This window comes from Paroedura picta, chromosome 6 (genome assembly GCF_049243985.1).
Source record: "Paroedura picta isolate Pp20150507F chromosome 6, Ppicta_v3.0, whole genome shotgun sequence".
Lineage (NCBI taxonomy): Eukaryota > Metazoa > Chordata > Lepidosauria > Squamata > Gekkonidae > Paroedura > Paroedura picta.
Window position 1 is genome coordinate 1,107,106 of NC_135374.1, and position 25,846 is coordinate 1,132,951.

A 25,846-nucleotide genomic window follows, 5' to 3' on the forward strand; every position below is an offset into this window, starting at 1 on the left:
GAGTCAAGGGCAAAGTTTCTCTCGTGCCTGGTCTAGTCTGGAGCAGCCCTTCTCTTGCTCTGGCAGCTGGGTGCTTCCTTGGGGTCTGGGGAGCCCGTTGTCATATACTTGGGAGAGCAAGTTGGTAAAATGCGGTATGGATCCTAATTCTGTCAGGTGGATCAACAACTGGTTGACAAATCGTACCCATAGGGTACTTGTTAATGGTTCAGCATCTTCTTGGAAAAGAGTGACAAGTGGAGTTCCCCAAGGATCTGTCCTGGGGCCTGTGTGGTTCAACCTATTTATAAATGATTTGGATGAGGGATTAGGGGGATACTTATTAAATTTGCAGATGATACTAAACTGGGAGGGGGAGCAAACACAACTGAAGACAGCAACAGAATACAGGATGATCTTGATAGGCTCGAGAAGTGGGCTAAACTGAATAAAATGAAGTTCAATACGAACAAATGTAAAGTTCTGCATTTAGGTAGGAAAAACCAAATACACCAATATAGGATGGGGGAGACTTGTCTTGGCAGTAGCATGTGCGAAAAGGATCTAGGAATCTTAATAGACCAGACACTGAACATGAGTCAGCAGTGTGACTCGGTGACTAAAAAGGCAAATGGGTTTTTGGCCTGTATCAAACGGGAGTATCGTGTCCAGATCACGGGAGGTGATGGTACCGCTTTACTCTGCTCTGGTTCGGCCTCACTGGGAGTCCTGTGTTCAGTTTTGGGCACCCCAGTTGAAGAGGGATGTTGACAAACTTGAGCGTGTCCAGAGGAGGGCAACAAAGATGGTGAGGGGTTTGGAGACCAAGACGTATGAAGAAAGGTTGGGGGAGCTTGGTCTGTTTAGTTTGGAGAGGAGACGACTGAGAGGGGATCTGAGAACCATCTTCAAGTATTTAAAAGGGTGCCGCCTAAACATCAGGAAAAAGTTCCTGACAGAGCGGTTTCTCAGTGGAACAGGCTTCCTCGGGAGGTGGTGGGTTCTGCTTCTATGGAAATTTGTAAGCAGAGGCTGGAGAGCCATCTGACGGAGAGGCTGATTCTGTGAAGGCTCCAGGGGGTGGCAGGTGACAGTGGATGAGGGTTGTGAGTGTCCTGCATAGTGCAGGGGGTTGGACTAGATGACCCCGGAGGTCCCTTCCAATTCTATGATTCTAGCAGCGTGGACTGGCATAGTGCAGAGAGCTTGAGCAGTCAGCTCCGGCCTTTTCAGACTTGCGGGGTTAACCGGCCTTGGAGTCCCCCCTGCAGCTTGAGATCCTGCTTGCCATTTTTTTCTCTGAATCTTCTGGTGCAGGGATCTCCTCTGTGTTGCTTGTGGATGCTGTAGCACCTGCCCACACTCTGTCTCGCCCCCAGGAAGTGGGGAGTCTGGCTGGTTGTTGAAATTTGACTACAGATGGTTTAAAAACATTGCTTTGGCCACTATAGTTGCCACCACAGCCAAGGATCTACACCAGGCTTCCTGGACGGCCCTGGAAGGGTTTCCCAAATGGGCAGGGGTGAATTAATTGTGTGTGTGTGTGTGTGTGTGTATAACCATGTGTGGAGGAGGTGGGAAGGGGAGGGGAGGGGCCCTGGGTGGGCGTGTCCACAGCTTTGCTTCCCAACCATATTCCGAGTGATTACGCCACTTCTGGATTCTTTGAAGCCTGAAGGATGTTTCAGGGGCTTCTCAGTGGTAGAGAAGTTGAGAGAGGCTCATCCGCACTCTGCGATTGAAGGTCAGCTGGGCCAGGCATTTTGTGGCTGCCTCTGCTTCCTGCAGCAGCCGTTCTGTGGCAGCCGTGTGGTTGCTGTGCCAAGCGTGCTGCATTAGAATTCCAAAATGTGCCCCTGTTCTAGTAGGTTATAGATGCATTCGCTTGTAGCAAAAGCACGTCCTGTGGGCCGTAGCAAATTAACAAACTAAGCTTACGTTACCACAACTCCATGAGTCTTTAAAGTGCCCCAAGGCTCCCTGGGGCCGGCCAGGCCGACTGCTGCACCCTCTCAAGAGACATTGGTGGGCTTTGGGGTCTTTCAGGAAGAGCATCAAGAAGCTGGTTCTGAAGAATCTCAACAGCAGCACTCTGTTTTCTCCTGTCAGCGGTGAAGCCGAAGACCTCGCCTCTCCTTCTGAGTATCCAGAAAATGGGGAACGGTATGTCGGTGCCCCCAAATGGCCTGATTTGCTTCTCTTTTCTTTACGTGTTCTCTCCTGAAATAAATGTCTTTTAGAGCCAGTTGCTGATGCAGTAGTCACGTTTGGGGCCTCTTACAAACACCCCAATTGCGAAGCCAGTGTTGTGGTCGAACCGGTGAAGCCGGCTGTGGTGGGGAAGGCCCAGGCAGGCTGTGACCCCACCGCCCTTCCTCCTTTCCAGGCTGTGTTAAGAGCCTTGTGTGGAGCGCATGGCCTGTTGTGCTGCCAGCTTGTATGAGCAGTGTGTTGCGTCTCACTAATAGCGCAATCGTGCAGCCCAAAATTACGCCAACTAAGAAAGACGTAACAAGGATTTAAAATTTTCCGAACATTGTTGTCCCAATAGTTTCAGAATAATAGTAACCCAAATGGCTGAAGAATACAGCAATTAATGTTATAAATAATGATGTTGAAAAGGTCATGAGCTTGTTTTTCGGCTAAATGCCTTCTTCAAAGAACCAGAAACAGAAATACACCATGAAAAACCAATACCTGGTGCATATACGTAAAAATTCTAGCACTGAAAACACCCATCCAATTTACTGAAGCCAAAACAGGTCAGGGCTCACACTGCCTGCAAAGGCCCAGAACTGTAAAGTAAAATAAAATGAATGAGTCTCCTGTCTTATTAAATAAGCCAAAGGACAGACCCCACCAAAAATTAAATTTAGCAGTCGGAGCTCCCTTCATCACAAGCCAGGTTTCCAATTTTAAAAGATGACATCGAGCCTCTGGCAAAAGAAGCATTGACTCTGAAAAGCTGATACCCCCAAAAAATTCTTGTCACTCTCCAAGGTGCTCCTGGACCTCAGCTCTCCTGGGAGCTCATTCCAGCAGGTCGGGGCCAGGACCGAAAAGGCCCTGGCCCTGGTTGAGACCAGGCGACCCTCCTTCAGGCCGGGGACCCCCAACAAGGTTATACCTGCAGGGCAAAGAGCCCTGCGGGGGTCTTAAGGAGAGAGGCGGTCCCGCAGATACGAGGGGCCCGGACCACAGGTTCTCTTAAAGGTTAACATCAAAACCTTGAACCTGAACCGGGCCACAACCAGCAACCCATGAACTGGCAACCAGTGCCTCAGCTTAGGATACGGGTCCTCCAAGATGTTCCTGTGAGGACCTGAGCATCTGCATTTTGCACCAGCTCCCATTTCCAGGTCAGGGACAAGGATAGACCAGCGAGGAGTAAGTTACAGAAGTCAGTCCGGAGGTGCATGGATCACTGGCCAAACAATCTGACAACAGATAGGGCACTCGTAGTTTTGCTTGGCGTAGGTGGACAAACCCTGTGCATGCTACCCCTGTGACCTGGGCCTCCACGGAAAGGGAAGTATCCAGGATCACCCTCAAGTTCCTGGCCGAGGGTGAGATGTTGAGTTGCACCCCTGCCGCCTTCTTGCCCAGCCACGTGGCCTTCGTCTTGGAGGGGTTGAGCTTCAGGTGACTGTTGTAACCATCCAGCTACAGCTTCCAAACATCTGGCGAATGTATCTGGAAGGAGTCCGGGCAGCCATCCCTCAGGAGATGGAGCTGGGTGTCATCTGCATACTGGTGATGTCCCAGCCCATAGATCCGGACCAGCTGGGCCAGTGTGGGGGAGAGGGCCGCTCCCTGAGGTACTCCGCAAGGGGAGTGGGTAGGATGCAGCAACTCTTCCCCCACTGCACCCTCTGTCTCCGGTTCCGCAGAAAGGTGCACAGCCACTGTACGGCTGTCCCCGGAATCCCAGTCCCGGTGAGCCGGCAAGCTAACAGCTGACAGATCTAACATCACAAGGATAGCTAAACCGACCCAATCCAGCTGGCGCTGGGGATCATCCGTCAGGGCAACCTGCACTGTCTCCCCCCCATGGCCCGATTGGTATGGATCGAGCACCGAAGTTTCCTCCATGACTGCCAGAAACTGGTCTGCAGCAACCCTTTCCTGACCAAGAAATTATCTTACCGAGAAATGCAAGATGCAAGACCGGGTGGTAGTTTGCCGGGTCCCACAACCACTGCTCCCTTCAGCTCCTCTGGGAACTCCCCTGCAGTCAGGTAGCGAGGGAGATCTCTCCCCAAGAGCCTGCTATCTGCTGGTCGGTCATCTTGAGCAGCCAAGAGGGCAGGTGGCTGCCCTCCCTGACCCCAGCAACTTGTCCACTTTGGTCTCTGAGAGCTGCCTGAAGCCATCAAACGGATCTCCTCAGGCCGGCCAAGGGGCTTCCAGTTCCCTTTCTGTATCGATCATGGCAGGTGGATCACAGCAAAAAAGCTCGCTAATGCCTCGCAGCCAAGTTCCAATTGAGTATAGTTTTGCCGCAGTCAAAAGATCGAACTGCCCTAAACAATTGGGCCGGGCGAGAGCTAGTGGATGCGATGGAGGCAGCTCACAATTAGCCGCCTTTGCCGCCATCTCCTAAGCCCTCAGAAGTGTTGTGAGTCTTCCTCCGCACTCACTATAGCCGTCTCACAGCCCTCTTCCTCTCCTGTCACGCCGCCGTATACCACGAAGCTAGTTTGAGGTGAGGTCGGAGAGGAGGAGGTCCAGAATGGCCGCCGACAGGTGGGACTGGCAGTCCTTCCCCAGCGAGTGGCCGGGAGGCATTGGGTCCCTCAGAGCCATAAGTTTCCACGGCCGGGCTAAAACGTGCCCATCAACCAGGTGGGGAGGGGGTGGTATCCTAAGCCGGGCCTTCAGAGCATGGTGGTCTGACCGTGGGACGACATCAGTTGCCATCAGATCCACCCCAGCGCTAAAAATCAAGTTGTGTGTGGCCAGCCTGATGGGTGGGGCCGGTAACGAACTCACCATGGCCGATGTCAGGTCCAAACTCAACCCAGAGGACGGTGAAACGGCATGGATGTTGAAGTGTCCCAAGAGGATAAGTCTTGGATACTGCAACACCCGGGACATCACAGAGCAGCTGGTGGAGCGTTGGGCGGTCGGTAAACCAGCTAGATGACCAAGTTCTCCACTGAGACCCACTCAATGCCAGCCCCTCCTGTTAGAGGTCCTGGAGCTGGAAGTGTCTGTGTGTGAGTGGGGGGGGGTGTTGTATCTGCAACCTTCTGTTTGCGTAGCAGTTCTGCCATGGAGCTGCAGCCCACCCAGACATGAAGTCCAGGGAATACCTTAGTTTTGCCTGTTGAGCGCAGTTCACAAGTGCACTGGCCAAGTGCCTGTTGGTGGGTCACAAGGGGCTAGGTAGCCGGAGGCTGATCATAGGTTCCCCTTTCCTTTCTACTTCACCTGCGTGTGGGGTGTGGGTTGTGATCTGGGCTTTGGCCAGCAGCTCCTTGGCCTCACTCTGCTCGCTGCTGGATCTTTATGCCTGGGAGCAGCCTGGAGCTTTGCACTTTGCTCAGAACAACAGAGTGACCTTTCTTTCTCCTCTTAGATTCAACTTCCTCTCCAGGTCAGTCGACGAGAACCACCGGCCAGACGGAGAGCAGGAGGAGGAGGACGATCGGCACGAGGTGACGAGCTTCTACACCAACCCCATCGCGAAGCCCGTCCCACAGACTCCAGAGAGCCTCATCCACAAGCACCAGAACCACGTGGACGACACCATCATGGCCCTGAACATGCGAGCGGCCCTGCGGAACGGGCTGGAGGGCAGCAGCGAAGACGCCTCCTTCCACGAGGACTCCCTGCAGGACGACCGGGAAGAGGAGAACGAGAACCCGCCCCAGGCACACCCGGCAGGTAGGCCTTGCTGTCTGGCGGGTGACGCTCTTCCGGCCCCCTCGAAAATGCGGTGCGGCCCCTTGGTAGCACATGCCGTCTCTCAGAGCTGCTGGCCGGGCTTGCACAACCACTGTTTCCTCACCTCTGACTAACCTTCCTAACTCTCCCCACCCCCAGGTAAATCTGAGCATTTGTGCTGGGCTGTGTTAGTTTTTCCCCATCGTCCTGAATTCTCAGGGTAGTTGTGCCTCATGAGCTTGGCTGCTGTCTGCACATGCTCACGACTGGCTCAGCAAAACTACTCTGCTAAGGTCCACTTAATGTTGCTAGCTCTGTTACACAGAGCTGTAGTTTAAGTCTCCAGATGATGGCCCTGTGGAATAGAAAGGTGCTGCATGCAGCATTAGGCCTATTCTGGCAGGCTAGTTTCAGAGGGTTCGGCTGCAGTGGGTGGAGTCCGGAATCGCCCTAGAGACCAGGTGGCTTCTCCAGCTAGAAGTCTCTGACCAAGACAGCTCTGACTCTAGAAAGCTTCTACTCCGAAAATCTTCTTGGCTTGTAAGGTGTTCTTGGACTCAAATCTAGCTATCCCAGCGGTGGTTTCTGAATCTGGTTCTTTGTATTTCGTGCAAATTGTGTCTCTTTCCCCCCTCCCCAATGCTACAGGAATTCCTTACTGAATTAGCTTACTGCTTTGCCCCTGCAGCATTACAGTCACTTTGCCAGATGCCTCCTGTTGAGGTATTCCAAGGAATGCTGCACAGCTTGTTGGGACTGGCAGTTGATTTGCTCCTTTGAGATGGGGAGCTGTATTTGGAGGAGCAGGAAAGACTGAGGGTCCAGTGAGCCGTGACCCACAAAAGCTCATTCTCTGCTGCAGACTTTGTTAGTCTTGAACGTGCTCCCGGAGTCCGGCTCTTTCCAGTGGCTAGTCCGAGTGGCTTCCAGTGGACTGCAGGTGATGACTGTCGTTCCTGGGGGTGCATTCTGGCTCTCTGCCATTGCTCTGCGTGGCCCCAGATTTCCAGCGTTCCTCCAGTTTCCACTGGGCCTGCCCCCTGGCGCCGTGCCCTCTCCGCTCGCCCATCAGGGCCTTGGACGCAAGGATGCCGGTGGCGGTCAGGCAGAGGAGGGCTTTCAACCAGGCTTCTCTTCTTCTCTTTTAGGGATCCGTTTAAACAGAGTGGGCTACTACACGATTCCATCGATGGAGGAATTGGCTAGGATGACCAGTGACAAGGGGGAGTGTGTGGTGATGGACTTCACCATAGGGCGCAAAGGTGAGTGTGTGTGTGTGTGTGTGTGTGAGGGGGGTCGTATGCCTTTCTGCTGCTGCCTGTCTTAATTCCCTGAGGCCCCTGCTTTAGGAGCTGGACTCTGGCCAGAGAAGCACCATAGATGCCCTCTGTAGAGGCAGCCTCATCCAGTCTCTAAATAAGCACCATCTTGAAAGGTAACATGGAAGCTTCAGGTTTGCACGAGGCACAGAAGTTTGTCTTTCCTCTGGATCATGCTTGTCCAGTTAGTTGCTCTCTCCCATTAAGCTCCTCCCACCTCCAGACCTGCCATGCCCTCAGGTGCTTTGGCATGCTTCATACCTGCTGCCTCTCATCTCCCAGCAGGAACATCCATCCGTGTTTCCATCCATGGGTGGGGTGGGGGGGCAGGGCGTGTCCTCTGATCAGTGGCCTTTCCCCACATCCGATGTGCTTCGCAGCCTGGTCTGACGGCGCCAGTTGTCTCCTCTAGGGTACGGCTCCATCTACTTTGAAGGAGAAGTCAACTTGACTAATCTGGACCTCGATGAGATCGTGCACATCCGGCGGAAAGAAGTGATCGTCTACCCAGACGATGAGCTGAAGCCGCCCGTCGGAGAAGGTCTAAACAGGCAAGGCGGCCCTTGATGAAACTCAGCCCAGCGTTCGCTCGCTTTCTTGGAAATGCGGCTGCTGCTGCTGTCAGGGCACTTGCATCCCAGTCCTCAAGCCCGTTCCCTGTCCTTGCAGGCGAGCCGAAGTCACTCTGGACGGCGTTTGGCCAACCGACAAAACCTCCCGAGCCTTGATCAAGAGCCCCGAGCGCCTGGCGGAGATGAATTACGAGGGCAGGCTGGAGGCGGTCTCTCGCAAGCAGGGCGCCCAGTTCAAGGAGTACCGCCCAGAGACAGGCTCGTGGGTATTCAAGGTAAGGCCAGCCAGCAGGGCCACCGCAGCACCGGAGGCTCTCTGCGTCCCTGTTGCGGCCTGTGGCTAAAATGCCTTTGATAAACCAATGGCTCCTCCAGTCCAACACTCGGTGTCACACGGTGGCCCAAACCCAGGAGCCATCAGGAGGTCCACCAGTGGGGCCAGAATGCCAGAAGCCCTCCCACAATGCCCCCCCCCCCCCAAAGCACCAAAAATACAGAACGCCACTGTCCCAGACAAAGTGTGCCACCTAGACCTCGTGGCTAATAGGCGCTCACGGACCTCTGCTCCAGATCTTTATCCAGCCACCACTTCCATAAGAGGGTCTCTGGGAATCAGAATCACACAGAGCCAGAGGAGATCACAAAGTCCAGCCCCCCCCCCCCCCTTTCTCGGGAACTTAAAAATCACACACTCCTGACTGGGCCTCATCCAATATCCTCCTCAAAAGTTTCAACCAAGGGGACTCCGCCACCCTCCGAGGCAGCCTGTTCCATCCAAGAACAGCTGTCAACGCCAGAAAATGCTCTCTGATATCTACATGGAACCTCCTTTCCAATCATTTGAACCCGTCCCCTAGTCCTTGTCTCTAAAGCTGCAGTAAACAAGTTGGCCCTTTTTCAACTTGCCTCCCTTGGCTTGTTAAACATAGCTGTCCTCTCACCTCTTCTCTTCTCCAGGCTACACAGACCCAACTTTCTTAGGGGGGCTGCTCAAAATAATGGCCTGGAAGACTGTCCACCTGCAGAGAACCTTATTGTGACCTGCTGACCAGAGCAAGCCCCCCTCTCCCTTCCCATTTGTTCACAGCTTCCTCTAACCCTGCCTTTGTCTCCGTCCAGGTGGCACATTTCTCCAAATATGGCCTGCAGGATTCCGACGAGGAGGAGGAGGAGCACCCCTCCAAAGTGGAGGCGAAGAAGCTGAAGACTGCCCAGGCACCCCCCCTGGGCCTGTCCCAGCAAGTGGCCCTGGGTGGGAAGCCCGTGCCCCCCTCCCAGGTAGAGACTGAAGTGGCACGAGGGAAGGGCTTTCATGCTCATACGATTGTTGCCAACCCTTAACCAGCTTCTCTGATCACTTCTCTTTCCTGCCGTCCACCCCAGTCTCCACTAAAGGGAACTACTTTGGTGATTTGGAAAGGGATTTTAAAAGCACCCCCCACTCCCCTCCGTTCACGGAAGCTGGCTGTGTGTTTGGGACTGGTAGGCAAGAGCTGTCTCCCGTGGGACTCTGAAATGCCTCTGCCCCCTGGGTGAAGCGGGTGCCAGGGTCACATGGCCGCTTTGGCCTGTCCCAAGGACAGAGCAGCTCCTCACTGCTTTTCACAAGGGGCAGACAAATTTCAGTCCAGAGTCCCCCGCTGCTGTCCTGTGCCTCCAGCCAGCAGTGGACTAGAAGCCCAGTTTTGTTGCATGACTTCTTTTGTGAAGTGCTTCTGAAGCTGGGTGTGTTTCATGTGCATGTGCAGAGGGCTGCTTCTTGTCCCCTGTGGTAGCGATCCGTACAGTCAGCCCTGCCAAACAGGCCAGCCTTATCCCCACGTGGCAAAACTTATAGAGCTTTTACTACCTTTTTGTCCTGCTGTTTTGCTGAACAATTCCTAGGGGCACGTGTAGTTCTCCCCAGCTTCACAACAACCCTGTGAGGTTGGTGGGTTTGGGAGAGCGTTGAGGGCACCAGGTCACCCAGCGAGCCTCGGAGGCAGAAGGTGGAGATTTCAACTAGAGATTCTCTTTGGCCCTTCCTGCACACCAGGGCTCCGAGGAGCAGGCCTCAAGCCCTCTTTTGAGGTGGTGGCTGAGAGGAGATTTGAGCCCGGGGATTCCTGGCGCACACCTCATCCTGCTTTGCTGTGCTATACCAGTTCCTGGGTAGGGAGCCTCTAGTCCAGTTTGAGAGCCAGTTTGGTGTAGTGGTTAGGAGTGCGGACTTCTAATCTGGCATGCCGGGTTCGATTCTGCGCTCCCCCACATGCAACCAGCTGAGTGACCTTGGGCTCGCCATGGCACTGATAAAACTGTTCTGACCGAGCAGTGATAGCAGGGCTCTCTCAGCCTCACCCACCCCACAGGGTGTCTGTTGTGGGGAGAGGAATGGGAAGGCGACTGTAAGCCGCTTTGAGCCTCCTTTGGGTAGGGAAAAGTGGCATATAAGAATCAACTCTTCTTCTTCTTCCAGGGGTAGTCCAACTGTGGCCCTCCAGATGTCCATGGACGACAATTTCGATGAACCCCTGCCAGCGAACGCTGGCAGGGGCTCATGAGAATTGTCGTCCATGGACATCTGGAAGGCCGCAGTTTGACTAACCCTGCTCTAGTCAGGCATGTCACCCCTTCCCCTTCCCCTTCCCCTTCCCCTAGGCAACCAGCACAGGAGGAAGCTCTTGGGGTGTCTGTTTGTAACCCAGTGGCTAGACTAGAGTTTCTCTAAGCCAATGAGGGGTCAGGGATTCAAAGATCCCCACAAAGGTTCCAAGTCAGTTGGACAGAAGGTGACAGAAGGCGACTCCCAGCAGCTGAAGCCACACAATGGCGGGTGAGGACCTCTCTTACCATGTTGGTGGTGGGAAGGGTGACTCCACAGGGATTTCAAGGCAAGAGTGTTCAGAGGTCATTTGGTGTTGCCTGCATCTGCCTAGCAACCCTGCCTTGTGTCACCCTTGCCATTGCCTGCCTCTGCATGCCAGTCCTGGCCTTCCTCAGGGGCCAGGGATGACCCTGCTTAGCTTCCGAGATCTGATGAGATCATGGCCGTCCAGGAGACGTGCAGAGGTGGATGGCCCTGGTCCAAGGTCCAGCTAGAGTCAGCCCTGCTTTGGTCTAGCCTCAGCTGTCCAGACAAGCGGAGGTAGCTGGCCGCTGCCTGCCTCTGCCTGGAGCCCCTGACTTGAATGACTGGTCTTCCAGCCGACTACCGACCATGCTGACCTAGGTGGGCCAGCTCAGGCAGGGTACTTGTGGGCAAAATAGAGTCGTTAAGCAAGTAAAGAACACAGATTTAAAATTAATTTAAAATACATAACAGACATTAAAATTCAAATTTAAACATAGCAGCAGCAATTTCTCCACAGAATGTACATGACGTTTATTCCCAAAAACCCTGGTGACCCCAGGATGGGTGGGGCCCTAAAATAGGTAGTTAAATCACTTTGGAGATTGGGCTAGCCTGGGCCACCAACTCTGGGTGTCCCGGTCTTTCCTTCACGTACCTGATGCTAGCAAAAACGGATGACGGGTCAGTTTCTCCTGGCTGCCAGGTGCTGCCCTCCACCCGGGATGCCCCAGCTGCAGTCCTTCCACGCTGCACGCAGTCCCCAAGTGGTTCTTGGCCAAGCCAGCCAACTCGTGTGAGGAGTGCCGTTTGCTTTGGTCTGATTCCTCCTCCCTCTCTTGCTTTCTCCAGAGCCCGGATGTTGAGCAGCTGGGGAAGGCCGTGGAGCTGGACAGCGATATGGTGGACGTCACTCAGGAATCCGCTCCCGAGTTTGCCGCGGAGGAGGAGAGCCTGGGGGAGGAGCCGGAGCTCCTGCCGGCCTCCACACACATCGCTTCCTCTCTGGAGATCAACCCTCACACGTTGCAGGTGAGCCTCTTCCCCGGCGGCTTCCTTGCAGCATCTTGGCCCCCTCCGCCACTGGTGCGAAGGACAGAAGCCGGTCTGGATCCCTTCGGCCCTTTTTGCCGCTCGCTGCCGGCAGCTGGTTCATCCTTGACTGAGCCAAAAATCAGTCGCTTGTTGTGGGCAGTACAAGTTTGTTCCATTAAGAGCTGAGAATGAATCTGTCGGCAGCAGCTGAAAGATCAGGGGCGAGGGAACATCGTGTCGGAAGTGGGTCCTCTCCCCACCCAGCAAAAATGCATTCACATTTTTGTAAATAGATACTTTAAAGATGGCCAGACTTTTAAATGTCAGAACAGGTATTCAGAATAAGGTGCTTAAAATGCAGCATTCACTGCCAGAGGATGTAGTGCTGGCACGCAAGTAGACAGCTTGAAAGGGGGATTAGATTCTTGGAAGTCCATCAGTGGCCATTGGGACTGAGGAGAACATCGGAGTTACTAAGCCGCCGAATCTCAGAGTCAGCAAGCAACATCAGGGGGAGGTTTTTGGCCTCTCTGCCCTGTGGCTGGCCCTGCAGAGGAACTGGCTGCCCCCTGGGTGAGACGGGAGGCCGGACTGGAGGGACCCTCCCTGGCCTGACCCAGCAGGGCTCTTCTGAGGGTCTTCTCAGGGGAAGGCCTCGGCCTCTCTGCCCTGTGGCTAGCCCTGCAGAGGAACCGGCTGGCCCCTGGGTGAGACGGGAGGCTGGAATAGATGGACCCTCCCTGGCCTGACCCAGCAGGGCTCTTCTGAGGGTCTTCTCAGGGGAAGGCCTCGGCCTCTCTGCCCTGTGGCTGGCCCTGCAGAGGAACTGGCTGGCCCCTGGGTGAGACGGGAGGCTGGACTGGAGGGGCCCTCCCTGGCCTGACCCAGCAGGGCTCTTCTGAGGGTCTTCTCAGGGGAAGGCCTCGGCCTCTCTGCCCTGTGGCTGGCCCTGCAGAGGAACTGGCTGGCCCCTGGGTGAGACGGGAGGCTGGAATGGATGGTCCCTCCCTGGTCTGACCCAGCAGGGCTCTTCTGAGGGTCTTCTCAGGGGAAGGCCTCGGCCTCTCTGCCCTGTGGCTGGCCCTGCAGAGGAACTGGCTGGCCCCTGTGTGAGACGGGAGGCTGGACTGGAGGAACACTCCCTTCCCTGACCCAGCAGGGCTCTTCTGAGGGTCTTCTCAGGGGAAGGCCTCGGCCTCTCTGCCCTGTGGCTGGCCCTGCAGAGGAACTGGCTGGCCCCTGGGTGAGACGGGAGGCTGGACTGGAGGGACCCTCCCTGGCCTACCCAACAGGGCTCTTCTGAGGGTCTTCTCAGGGGAAGGCTTCGTCCTCTCTGCCCTGTGGCTGGCCCTGCAGAGGAACTGGCTGGCCCCTGGGTGTGACGGGAGGCTGGACTGGAGGGACCCTCCCTGGCCTGACCCAGCAGGGCTCTTATGAGGGTCTTCTCAGGGGAAGGCCTCGGCCTCCCTGTCCTGTGGCTGGCCCTGCAGAGGAACCGGCTGGCCCCTGGGTGAGACGGGAGGCTGGACTGGAGGGAGAGAGTTGCTTAAGGGCAGTTTTTAAACTTCAAGGTCTCTTGCTGATCCAGAGAATAGAACCTATGATGGATTTGCTTTGTTCTCCCTTCCAGATCATGAAGGCCTCTTTGCTTGTGGATGAGGAGGATTTGGACCTGATCCTGGATCACGGTTTTAGGAGGCAGCCTCCTTCTGGGGATACCCCGCAAGCGACCTGTTCTCCTCGACTCCCAATCTCCTCTTCATCACGAGGGCAGAAAAGCCGTCCTGCAGGTACAAGAACATCTGCAGAGCTCTGAATGACCCTTGAGCTGGGAGGGGGTCGTGAGGGCTGAGCTCCTTCTAGGATCCTCTGTCTGGCAGCTGAGCCAAGGCTACTCTCTTGTAGAAGACAAGCCAACTGAGACATTCTTCCTAGAAGAGTTCAGAGCTGTTTATTGTGACCAGGCGGGTAAACTGGAAGCAGCATGATACAAAGTCTGTTGCTAAGAATCGTAGGATACAAATAGACAGCCCCTGTCCTCTACCAGTGGACTGCTTTCCCACCATTTGCTATTCCCACTGCAGGAGGGCTTTTATCTTCAAAGGACAGTCAGAACAAAGTGAAATCTACATCCCCTGAGGGCAGGGGCTTGAAGGGTGGGCAATTCTGTGGGTTCCGTAGCAGTTGGAGAAGCAGAAGATGGCCCAGATGTGGTACTCATTTTTACATCCAGTGGCCCAAAGGCAGCCACAGGATTACTCCCTGGAGCCATCACATCACATGCTGAATAAGAGAGCGCATTGTGAAGGACACTCTTCACCTCCAGGGAACAGAAGCTTCTTCGGGAGGTGGTGGGTTCTCCTCCTTTGGAAGTTTTTAAGCAGAGGCTAGAGAGTCATGTGACAGAAATGCTGATTCTATGAGGCAGCTTGTGAGTGAGTGGGCAGGTAGTTGTGAGTGTCCTGCATAGTGCAAGGGGGTTGGGCTAGATGACCCTGGAGGTCCCTTCCACTTCTGTGATTCCCTGTGCATCTTGAGTCCTTGAAGCCACCTCTTTAAAGAGAGCCCTTTCCCCTCTCTCTGCCCCTTAGTTGGCGGGCTGCTGCAGTCAAGACTCTCCAGCGGATCCTTCCTCCTTCCCACCGATTCCCTCCACGACAGCCGCGGTCTGCGGACCTCCTCTTTCGGCGGGGCCCCCTCTGTGCCGCCGTGGCCCACGCTCTCTGCGCTCGGTCCCGCCATCACGGTCTCCAGTCCCGCAACCGACGCACCGCTGAAAGTAGTGGGCGTCCGCAGGCAGCCCGGCCTGGTGCCCCTGGAGAAGTCTGTGGCCTTCCGGAAGGGGAAGCTGCTCATGGACATGGCGCTCTTCATGGGGCGCTCCTTCCGTGTCGGCTGGGCCCCCAACTGGACTCTGGTCCACAGCGGAGAGCGGCTCAGCCAGCCCAGCGACCCAGAAGACGGCCCCGAGGAGTCCATGGAGTATGGATTCCTGCCTGCGCCCGTCGCTCCAAAGCAGTGAGTCCTGGCCGGAGGGTCAGTGGTGCGCGGGGCCCAAAGGGGCTGGCCTGGTCTGATCATAGAGGGCTCCTGTAGCCCCCCGCCTGCTGTCCCCAGGGCTGGTGTGGCGTAATGGACGGAGTGGCAGACTAGAGGACCCTGGGCTTGAATCTCCACTTCTACCATGGAAGCTGACTGGGTGATTTGGGGCCCCTCACAAACCTCAGCCTGGCCTGCTCCCCTGAGAATGTTTGAGTGAGGCATGGTGTCCTAAGGTCACGGGGGGGGGAGCAAAAGGGGACTGGCAGCCAGATGCATCATGCTGCACCCAGTCTGCATTCTGAGAACAAACCAGAGGACCCATTTCCTCATTTGTAGCCATGTCCCCTTGGGCTGCACTGACCAAGCAGTAATATCAGGGCTCTCTCAGTGAGGAGAGGGAGGGAAGGGGGTTGTCAGCTGCTTTGAGACTCCTTCGGGTAGAGAAAAGCGGCATATAAGAACCAAGTCTTCTTTTAACAAGGAATTCCTGCCAGCTGCAGAAAATAAGTGCAGTCCATGTCTGTGTACTTACTGGGGGGCAGCCATGACTCATTGGCAGAGCCCCTGCTTGGCCTGCAGAAGGTCCCCGGTTCAATCCACAACAATATCTACAGTTATAAGCACTGGGCAGCAGGTGATGTGAAAGACCACTCCCTGATACCCTGGAGAGCCATGTAGAGAGACCGTGACTCAGTGGCAGAGCCTCTGCTTGGCCTGCAGAAGGTCCCAGGTTCAATCCCTGACATCTCCAGTTAAAAAGAGCAGGCAGGAGTGGATGGGAAAGACCTTGGCCTGAGACCCTGGCTCAGTGGCAGAGCCTCTGCTTGGCCTGCAGAAGGTCCCAGGTTCAATCCCTGACATCTCCAGTTAAAAAGAGCAGGCAGGAGTGGATGGGAAAGACCTTGGTCTGAGAACCTGCCTCAGTGGCCGAGCAGCTGATTGGCCTGCAGAAGGTCCCAGGTTCAATCCCTGACATCTCCAGTTAAAAAGAGCAGGCAGGAGTGGATGGGAAAGACCTTGGCCTGAGACCCTGGCTCAGTGGCAGAGCCTCTGCTTGGCCTGCAGAAGGTCCCAGGTTCAATCCCTGACATCTCCAGTTAAAAAGAGCAGGCAGGAGTGGATGGGAAAGACCTTGGTCTGGGAACCTGCCTCAGTGGCCGAGCAGCTGATTGGCATGCAAAAGGTCCCAGGTTCAGTCTCTGAAATCGCTTGAGACCCTGGAGAATTGCTGCCAGCCTGCATAGGCAGGGCTGACCATGCTAGCCCATTAGTCTGATTCACTGTGGGGAAGGTCGGCTGGGTGGGTGAGTGTCCACTGCGTACTCTGCCACAGCTCTCCCTGTCCTAGACATGCCGCTGGAGTTTCCCTCCTTGCAAGCAGAAGCAGAAGTGACTCCTGAAGAGCTGCTCTCGAAACAGCTCTCTGTGGGGGCAGCTGCTCACCCCTCTGCATTTTATATCTGTGGCACATTCAGCAGGCTCTCCGAGTCCCCCTTCAAAGTCCACGTGGAGAAGTTGAGCTTGGATGGGAAGGCGGCAGCGGATGAGGACCAGGCTTTGTACCTCGTCCCACTGGAGATCAAGCTGAAGCACAGCACCGTCCACATGGATGAGCCGTGTCCTTTCCTGGCCCCCAACCCCGGAGTAACCGCTGTCCACGAGTATGCCGCGTGGGCTAGAGAGGCATCCGGAGACACAGAGGAAAGGGAAGGTGAGCACTCATGAGAGGTTCCTGCCAGCGGCATCTGGGTAGAGCAGGGCAGAAGCTCATGACGGAGATCCAGATGGGTAGCCTCAGGAGAAAAGAGCCAGAGTCCAGGAGCACCTCCAAGACTGGCACCGTTTGCGGCCAGGAAGGACCTTTGGTGAGCTTCCACGGCATCACTCCCAAAAGCTGCTCCCCCCACCAATGTTGCTAATCTTAAAGGTGCTCCTACTAGATTCTGGTCCTTTTCTCCTTTGTTTTTGGCGCGGAGCCTGTGCCTCTAGGCCAGACCCCTGAGAAGGTGCTGGCCAGCCCCCCAGGGTTGGGCTGTCGTTGGGTAGCAGGGGCTTTGCAGGGAGAGGCACCAAGCCCACTGGGGGCCCATGGCCTGCTGTGAAGTAGAGACGTCCTAAGGAGGAGTCTCCAGCATGGTGCCTGCAGAGACCTTTCCTGGAAAGCGAGCAGGGCCCTGGCGTAGACACTGGATCGGCCAGACCCAGAGGAGAGGGAAGGAGAAAGGGGGCTCTTCTCCAACACAGTGGGAGCTCTGATAGGTGGCTTGTCTGGATTTTGGATTTTGAGCTGCCCCCAAAGCACCAGGATCTGCCCCATGTGGCAGGAGACCAGCAGCTGTTTATGGCCGCCTCCACCTCCCTCTGCAGCCATTTTGTGGTTCTGCAGCCATTTTGTGGTTCTGCTTGTGCACAAAGCCCAGAGGTGCCTGCTGAGGGCTCCTTCCCTCCCTCCCTCCCTCCCTCCCTCCCTCCCGGTGGCTGAGCGCATTCTGTGGCAGTCCTGGAGCGCCTTCTTGAGCTGACCCCAGCTGTGCTCTCTTCCCAGCTGTGGCCAAGCATTGGTGCTTGGTGTGGACCTTGTGTGAGGCGCTCTGGGGCCGGCTGCAGGAGCTGGAGGCGCACTTGGAGGAGCCCAGCGAGTACATCGTGGCCCTGGAGCGCCGGAAGGCCTTCTCGCAGTGGCTCTCACAGACCGCTTCCGAGCGCATCGAGGCCGAGGTCTCTCTCAGCCAGCACAACAGCCCAGCGGAGGCCGTCTTCAGCTACCTGACCGGGAAGCGGATCAGCGAAGCCTGTGGGCTGGCACAACAGTCCGGTAAGAGGGGGGAGGACGGGGAGCCCCTCACAGGGCATGCGCTTGGCACGTGGACAGCCCCCTGTCACCTCCAGGTGGAAGGACCGGGCAGGAGGCGATGTTCCAGGCCTCTTGGGACGGGGACCCTGGTGAACTGCTGCCCATCTGAGTAGGCAATACTGACTGAGGGGCCAGTGGCCCGATTCCGTAGGAGGCAGCGTCCTGTGGTCGGGGAGGGGGCACGGCTCAGTGGCGGAGCATCTCCTCGGCAGGCAGAAGGTCCCGGATTCCCTCCCTGGCATCTCGCACATACAGAGCAAGAAAGCAAAGCCAGCAGGGTGGACTACTCAGGAAGCAAGCCCCTAGGATTAGGGAGGGGGGGGGTGTACGACCTGCCAGACGTCTGAAAGACAGACTTGAAGGAGAGCACGAGTGTTGACAGGACACATTAAAAAATGATGCAGAATTCCATACGAGGATCCAACTTACAGCAAACTATATATGGCAGCGTAGAAAAAGTTGGGTTTTGTACAGCCCATAGGAGTCTCCAAGCAGCTTCTAATCCCCTTCCCTTCCTCTCCCCACGTTCTGCATGGTTGTAATGGGGCTACTGTTACGAGGTTTTTCTTTTATACTGTAACCCACCATGAGCCAGTATGCCGAGAGTGGTGCGTAAGAAATAATAATAACAACAACAGACATTCTTTGAGGTAGGTGGGCCCAAGAAAGCTCTGAGAGAACAGCTCTAATAGGGCTGCGGCTGGCCCAAACTGGCTGCATGCAGAGGAGGGGGAATCAAACCTGGCTCTCCAGATTAGAAGGTGCCATTCTTAACCCCTACACCATGCTGGGTTTCATGGTACCAGTAAAATTTTCACAGAGTAGTTCAGCAGTGGAATATGCTGCCTAAGGAGGTGGGGAGCTCCCCCTCACTGGCAGTCTTCAAGCAAAGGTTGGATACACACTTTTCTGGGATGCTTTGGGCTGATCCTGCGTTGAGCAGGGGGTTGGACTAGATCAGGGGTAGTCAAACTGCGGCCCTCCAGATGTCCACGGACTACAATTCGCTGGCAGGGGCTCGTGGGAATTGTAGTCCATGGACATCTGGAGGGCCGCAGTTTGACTACCCCTGGACTAGATGGCCTGTATGGCCCCTTCCAACTCTATGATTCTGTGATTCTTTGATTCAGTAAATTGTCCAAGTAGCTTTGGGAATCTTCTCTACTGTTGCCCATGTAGAAAAGCTCCCTTGCATACTTCAGTTTTGCAGCGTCTGCTGGAAGCCCCAAAGAGTTGGGAGCCTTCCTGGCCGCCTCAGGCAGGCCATTCCACAAAGTGGGGCCGCCACAGAGAAGGTTCTTGTTGATTTGGGCCACTTGCAGGTTGAATGAAGAAGAAACAACAAATGGGGCAGAAGAAAAGGGCTTCTTAATAATTGAACAAGGCAAACCAAGGCAAACCATTCAACATCACAGTGATCCAGGTCTACGCCCCAACCACTGCTGCTGAAGAGGATGAAGTTGATCAGTTCTATGAAGCCCTACAACACCTTCTTGAAGCAACGCCAAAAAATGATGTGCTTATCATCATGGGGGATTGGAATGCTCAAGTAGGAAGCCAAAAGATAACCGGGATAACAGGCAAGTTTGGCCTTGGAGTACAAAATGAAGCAGGGCACAGGCTGGTAGAATTTTGTCAAGAGAATACAATGGTCATAGCAAACACTCTTTTCCAACAACCCAAGAGACGACTCTACACATGGACATCACCAGACGGTCAACACAGAAATCAGATTGACTATGTGCTCTGCAGCCAAAGATGGAAAAGTTCTATCCAGTCAATAAAAACAAGACCAGGAGCTGATTGTGGTTCAGATCATAAGCTTCTTGTTGCAAAATTTAGGCTTAAATTGAAGAAAGTAGGGAAAAGCACTAGGCCACTCAGGTATGAACTAAATCATATCCCTGACGAATACACAGTAGAGGTGACAAATAGATTTAAGGAATTAGATCTGATAGACAGAGTGCCTGAAGAACTATGGACGGAGGTTCGCAACATTGTACAAGAGGTAGCAACTAAAACCATCCCAAAGAAAAAGAAGTGCAAGTAATCAAAATGGCTGTCTGAGGAAGCTTTACAAATAGCTAAGGAGAGAAGGGAAGTGAAAAGCAAGGGAGAAAGAGAAAGATACACCCAATTGAATGCAGAATTCCAGAGAAAAGCTAGAAGAGATAAGAATGCCTTCTTAAATGAACAGTGCAAACAAATAGAAGAAAGCAATAAAATGGGGAGGACCAGAGATCTTTTCAAGAAAATTGGAGATATGAAGAGAACGTTTCATGCAAAGTTGGGTATGATAAGGGAACAAAATGGTAGAGACCTCGCAGAAGCAGAAGAGATTAAACAAAGGTGGCAAAATTATACAGAACAACTATACAAGAGCGAGCTTAACATCCCTGATGACGGTGGGGTAGTTACTGACCTGGAGCCAGACATCCTGGAATGTGAAGTCAAATGGGCCTTAGGAAGTCTGAGCAACAATAAAGCTAGTGGTGGTGACAGCATTCCAGTTGAACTATTCAAAATCTTAAAGGACGATGCAGTAAAAGTGCTACACTCAATATGCCAGCAAATTTGGGAAAACTCAACAATGGCCACAGGATTGGAAAAGGTCAGTTTACATTCCAATCCCAAAGAAGGGCAATGCCAAAGAATGTTCAAACTACCGCACCATTGCACTAATTTCTCATGCTAGCAAAGTTATGCTCAAAATCCTACAAGCTAGGCTCCAGCAATATGTGGACCGAGAACTTCCAGAAGTACAGGCAGGATTTCGAAGAGGCAGAGGAACTAGAGATCAAATTGCGAACATACGCTGGATCATGGAGAAAGCTAGGGAGTACCAGAAGAACGTCTACTTCTGCTTCATTGACTATGCTAAAGCCTTTGATTGTGTGGAGCACAACAAATTGTGGCAAGTTCTTAAAGAGATGGGAATACCAGAGCATCTTATTTGTCTCTTGAGAAATTTATATGCAGGCCAAGAAGCAACAGTGAGAACTGAACATGGAATCACTGACTGGTTCAAAATTGAGAAAGGAGTTCGGCAAGGCTGTATACTGTCGCCTTGCCTATTTAACTTATATGCAGAGCACATCATGAGAAATGCGGGATTAGAGGAGTCACAAATTGGGATCAAGATTGCAGGGAGAAATATCAACAACCTCAGATATGCAGATGATACCACTCTAATGGCAGAAAGTGAAGAGGAACTAAAGAGCCTGTTGATGCGGGTGAAGGAGGAGAGTGCAAAAGTTGGCTTGAAACTCAACATCAAGAAAACAAAGATCATGGCATCCGGCCCTCTCAATTCCTGGCAAATAGATGGGGAAGAAATGGAGATAGTGACAGATTTTATTTTCCTGGGCTCCAAGATCACTGCAGATGGAGACTGCAGCAAAGAAATTAAAAGACGCTTGCTCCTGGGGAGGAAAGCTATGGCAAATCTAGACAGCATCCTAAAAAGCAGAGACATCACCCTGCCAACAAAAGTGCGTTTAGTCAAGGCTATGGTATTCCCAGTTGCAATGTATGGCTGCGAAAGTTGGACCATAAGGAAGGCCGAGCGTCAAAGAATTGAGGCTTTTGAACTCTGGTGCTGGAGAAGACTCTTGCGAGTCCCTTGGACTGCAAGGCGAACAAACCGGTCAGTCCTAGAGGAGATCAACCCTGACTGCTCTTTAGAAGGCCAGATCCTGAAGATGGAACTCAAATATTTTGGCCACCTCATGAGAAGGAAGGACTCCCTGGAGAAGAGCCTAATGCTGGGAGTGATCGAGGGCAAAAGAAGAAGGGGACGACAGAGAATGAGGTGGCTGGATGGAGTCACTGAAGCAGTAGGTGCAAACTTAAATGGACTCCAGGGAATGGTAGAGGACAGGAAGGCCTGGAGGATCATTGTCCATGGGGTCGCGATGGGTCGGACACGACTTCGCACATAACAACAACAACAACAAATAATTGAACAAGCCCTGTGCACTGTGTCTGCCCCTTCGTCAGGGTGAATTTACTCTCTGAGTTTTTGTTTGTTGTCATATATTCACTTGGAACAAAGTCTGTTCAAGAAATAGTTCCCTCAGTAGAGAGTCCTTTTGCTTTGCACCATTTGCTGCTTCTTCGCAGAGCCTTGGCGTGGCCCCATTTCTCCTTGCCATTTAGTTGGGCACCTGCAGAAGGACCTGTTTAGATGGGCAAACCGACAAGAAGATCTGAATGGAGGGGGCGGCTGCGGGTTCCCTAGTCCCAGGCTGCTGCACCCTGCCTGTTCTTTTGTGATGAGTCTCATGAGTTGATGCCCCCTTTCTCTCCTAGGGGATCACAGGCTGGCACTGCTCCTTTCCCAGCTGGTTGGCAGCCAAGAGGTCCGGGAGCTCGTGGCCATGCAGTTGGCAGACTGGCACCAGCTGCAGGCAGACTGCTTCATCCAGGAGGAGAGGCTGCGCATCTTCGCCCTGCTAGCTGGCAAGCCGGTGAGTGGCAAATAGGAAACCCGGAAGCGGCATCCTTGCCTCCCCAGAAGGCTTCTGTCTCTCCCCTGCAGGAACTCTGGTTGGTTGGGCTCAGCCGCTTGGCCGGGCACCTGACTGTCCCGCGCTGCCTTTTGCAGGTTCCCTGCCTCCCCAGCCAGCTCTCACTCAGCCCTTGCATTCCTTCCGCAGGTGTGGCATTTGTCAGAGAAGAGAAGCATCAATGTCTGTTCCCAGCTGGACTGGAAGCGCACAGTTGGTGTCCACCTCTGGTACCTGCTTCCCTCCACAGCCCCTCTCTCCCAGGCCCTCGGCATGTACGAAGCTGCGTTCCAGGTAAGCGGCAGGTGCAGCATTGCCAGGTGGAGCTCCAGCTGTAGAGCTGGCCCAGTCCCTGCCGCCTGCCGTCTCACTAAGGATGGCTTCCTTTGGATTAGGCAGCTTCGCTTCATCCCCGTTTTCTTTGGCAGTTTGGAATCAGAACTCTGTGGCCACTACAGATTAAAAGAGTCATTCCCCGGGAGCATAATGCAGATGTTCTAAATGTCCCGGGTCAAAAAGATGATGTGAAGTAGCAAGCTGCATTCTCCGCATGTCATGTGCACGTGTGGTAGGGCTGTGTGCTTTGGTTGCAGAAGCAGCCATTCGAGCTGCTTTGGTTTCGAAAGGCTGCTTTGGTGGCCGAAGCACACAATCCTATGTTAAAACACATTTCTCTTCCTCTCACAACTGTGTTGTCTAGGCTAGATGTGACTTGGAAGGCCAGGGAGCCTCTAGACCCCCCCCCACACACACACACACACACAGAAAAGGGCCAGGTCCATTCTGCCTACTGCTGCAAGTCATTCCTTGCTCTGTCCTCTTCCCCCAGGACTCCTCTGCATGTGATAAGTACGCCTGTTCTCCGTTGCCCCCGTACCTGGAAGGCTCAGGCTGCGTGTTTGAGGAAGACGATTCACAGCGCTCTGTGCAAGATGTGTGCTTTCACCTGTTGAAGCTGTACAGTGACAGGTAACCCTTTAGTAGGATCAGCTGCACAAGGTTATGCTGCAAGGCTCATCACACAGCATTTGGCCCTGACTCACCCCACACAGTGCTCTTTGCACATCTTTACCCCAATCAGGGGGCTGATGCTTCTTTGGCATTCAGGTCACAGCCAATATATGGCTACCCAGTGGGGCTTTCAAGCCCAGAGATGTTCAGAGGTGGTTTGCCTGTGCCTGCCTTAGATTTCCAGGGACCAACCAGGGTTGCCCATGCTCTGTTTCCCAGATCTGACAAAATCAGGCTCTCCTGAGCCATCCAGGTCAGAGCAAAAGATGTCCAGAGGTGGCCTGACATTGCCTGCCTCTGCAGCGTGACCCTAGCATTCTTTGATGATCTCCCGTCCCACTACTGGCCAGGGCTGGCCCTGCTTCCGAGATCTAGAGAGGCTGGGCCAGCCTGAACTAGCCAGGTCAGGGCTAAACGTGGATTTAATCTTGGGATGGGACAGCCCCGCCAGTCCCTACAGAGGTATGTTTTTGTTTTTTCCAGAACACGTCTGTCCTGTTTTGCCCCGTGCTGTCGAAAAAAGCAGCTGATGTTTAAGAGGCTCAGTGGTAGAGCATCTCCTTAGTCAACCTCAGGCCTCTCTCGTTAGGGTGTATCTCCTGTGGCCCTTCCTGAGACCCTGCAGAAGCACTGCTAATATGGACCGGCCTTGAGGGAGCAAGACTTTGTGTGGTCATGTGGCCACTAGAATCATAGAGTTGGAAGGGCCTCCTGGGTCATCTAGTCCAACCCCCTGCACTAGGCAGGATACTCACATCCCTCTCACTCACCCACTGTCCCCTGCCCCCCCTTGAGCCTTCCCAGAATCAGCCTCTCTGTCAGATGGCTCTCCAGCCTCTGCTTTAAAATCTCCAAAGATGGAGAACCCACCACCTCCCGAGGAAGCCTGTTCCCTTGAGGAACCGCTCTGACTGTCAGGAACTTCGTCCGGATGTTTAGATGGAATTTCTTTTGAATTAATTTCATCCCATTTGTTCTGGCCCTCTGGGGCAAGAGAGAACAACTCTGCTCCACCCTCCATATGGCACCCTTTTAAATACTTGAAGATGGTTATCAGATCCCCTCTCAGTCATCTCCTCTCTAGGCTAAACAGACCAAGCTCCCCCAACCTTTCTTCATACGTCCCGTGATCTGGACACGATACTCCGTTTGATACAGGCCAAAAACCCATTTGCCTTTTTAGCCACCAAGTCCCACTGCTGACTCATCTTCAATGTGTGGTCTACTAAGACTCCTAGATCCTTTTCGCACATGCTACTGCCAAGGCAAGTCACCCCCATCTTATATTGGTGTATTTGGTTTTTCCTACCTAAATGCAGAACTTTACATTTGTCCCTATTGAACTTCATTTTATTCAGTTTAGCCCACTTCTCGAGCCTATCAAGACCATCCTGTATTCTGTTGCTGTCTTCAGTTGTGTTTGCTCCCCCTCCCAGTTTCGTATCTGCAAATTTAATAAGTACCCCCTCTAATCCCTCATCCAAATCATTTATAAATATGTTGAACAACCCAGGCCCCAGGACAGATCCTTGGGGTACTCCACTTGTCACTAGGCACATGCACTGTATACAAATTCGATACTTGGCCTAAATAACCTGAATGTCCCTTCACTGGTCCAGATTCAACCAAATCCGAATCATCTGAATCACCGAATTGGCTTGGCACCATCATAACCTGTGGCACCATTGAAGTCAATGGGAAATTTGGGCTTATTTGTAATTCTGTGCTCTGGGAGGTTTTTTTTGGGGGGGGAGAGGCATAGAAGTAGAGGTACTGTCAGCAGCATTTGATGTCGTTGACCACGAGCAGCTTTCAGTCACCTTCCCTTCCTCTCCCCACAACAGACACCCTGTGAGGGAGGTGATCAGAACTGTGACTAGCCCAAGGTCACCCAGCTATCTGCATGTGGAGGAATAGAGGGGAATCAAACCCAGTTCAGAAGCCACCACTCTTAACCACGATACCACGCTGACTCTGCGCCCAGCTGGCTTAACGTCACCTAGTGACCCCCTGCCTGGCTGGCTGGCTGGCTGGAGCCCTCAGTTCAGGTGTGGCTTTCTTTGCAGGTGCCATGACCTCCACCAGCTGCTGGATCCGCGGAGCATCACTGCCCGCCCCTTGGACTACCGCCTCAGCTGGCACCTGTGGGAGGTGCTGCGTGCCTTGAACTACACCCATTTGTCAGAGCAGTGCCAGGGAGTGCTGAATGCCAGCTACGCAGCCCAGCTCGAGAGGGAGGGGCTGTGGGAATGGGCCGTCTTCGTACTCCTGCACACGCCCAGTGCTCGGTGAGTCTGGAGTCCTGCAGCAGCTGATTTCGGTTCTGTAAAACAGCCCAAGCGCAGGGCTGTTCTCTTGCTTGCCCCTTGAGGGAGGGCCTGGGGCTCAGTGGGAGAGCCTCTGCTTGGCAGTTCGAAGGTGCCGGGTTCAGCCTCCAGCATCTGACAGAAAAGACCAGCATCTGACAGAAAAGACCAAGCTGACAGAAAAGACATTTCTCTGCCTGAAGCCCTGGAGAGCGGCTGTCAGTCTGAGTAGACAATAGTGACTTTGTTTCTTAATATGGGATTTGTGAACCCCTGGTCCGCGGACCGCAAAAGCCTCGGTACCGGGCCACCGGCATGCCGGCGGGGTGCAAATGCGCATGCGCAGCAGCTCCATGTGTGTGCGTTTGCGCAGCACTGCCAGCTCTCCCCCACTCCTGGAAGCAGTCCTCAATGAGGAAAAGGTTGGGGACCGCTGCCTTAATATGTATCATGTACCTCTTGCAGCCAGAAAACGGGGGTCGTGATTTCGGGCAGATCTTC

General features: G+C 53.9%; 1 protein-coding gene across 4 annotated transcripts in view; it reads left to right on the forward strand.

Annotated features, from left to right (window-relative positions):
- NUP98 (nucleoporin 98 and 96 precursor) overlaps positions 1-25,846 on the forward strand; it is a 54,883-nt gene that overhangs the window by 24,941 nt on the left and 4,096 nt on the right. For 3 of the 4 annotated variants that reach the window (XM_077341112.1, XM_077341114.1, XM_077341115.1), the window contains 15 exons: positions 2,026-2,142; positions 5,561-5,868; positions 7,017-7,130; positions 7,600-7,738; positions 7,857-8,034; positions 8,879-9,037; positions 11,442-11,621; positions 13,255-13,414; positions 14,216-14,642; positions 16,142-16,377; positions 17,212-17,481; positions 21,832-21,989; positions 22,179-22,322; positions 22,858-22,997; positions 25,106-25,327. In XM_077341112.1, the coding sequence (XP_077197227.1) occupies positions 2,026-2,142; positions 5,561-5,868; positions 7,017-7,130; positions 7,600-7,738; positions 7,857-8,034; positions 8,879-9,037; positions 11,442-11,621; positions 13,255-13,414; positions 14,216-14,642; positions 16,142-16,377; positions 17,212-17,481; positions 21,832-21,989; positions 22,179-22,322; positions 22,858-22,997; positions 25,106-25,327 (2,952 nt within the window). The remainder of the gene's footprint in view (positions 1-2,025; positions 2,143-5,560; positions 5,869-7,016; positions 7,131-7,599; positions 7,739-7,856; positions 8,035-8,878; positions 9,038-11,441; positions 11,622-13,254; positions 13,415-14,215; positions 14,643-16,141; positions 16,378-17,211; positions 17,482-21,831; positions 21,990-22,178; positions 22,323-22,857; positions 22,998-25,105; positions 25,328-25,846) is intronic. The other variant, XM_077341113.1, reaches the window with a different exon arrangement.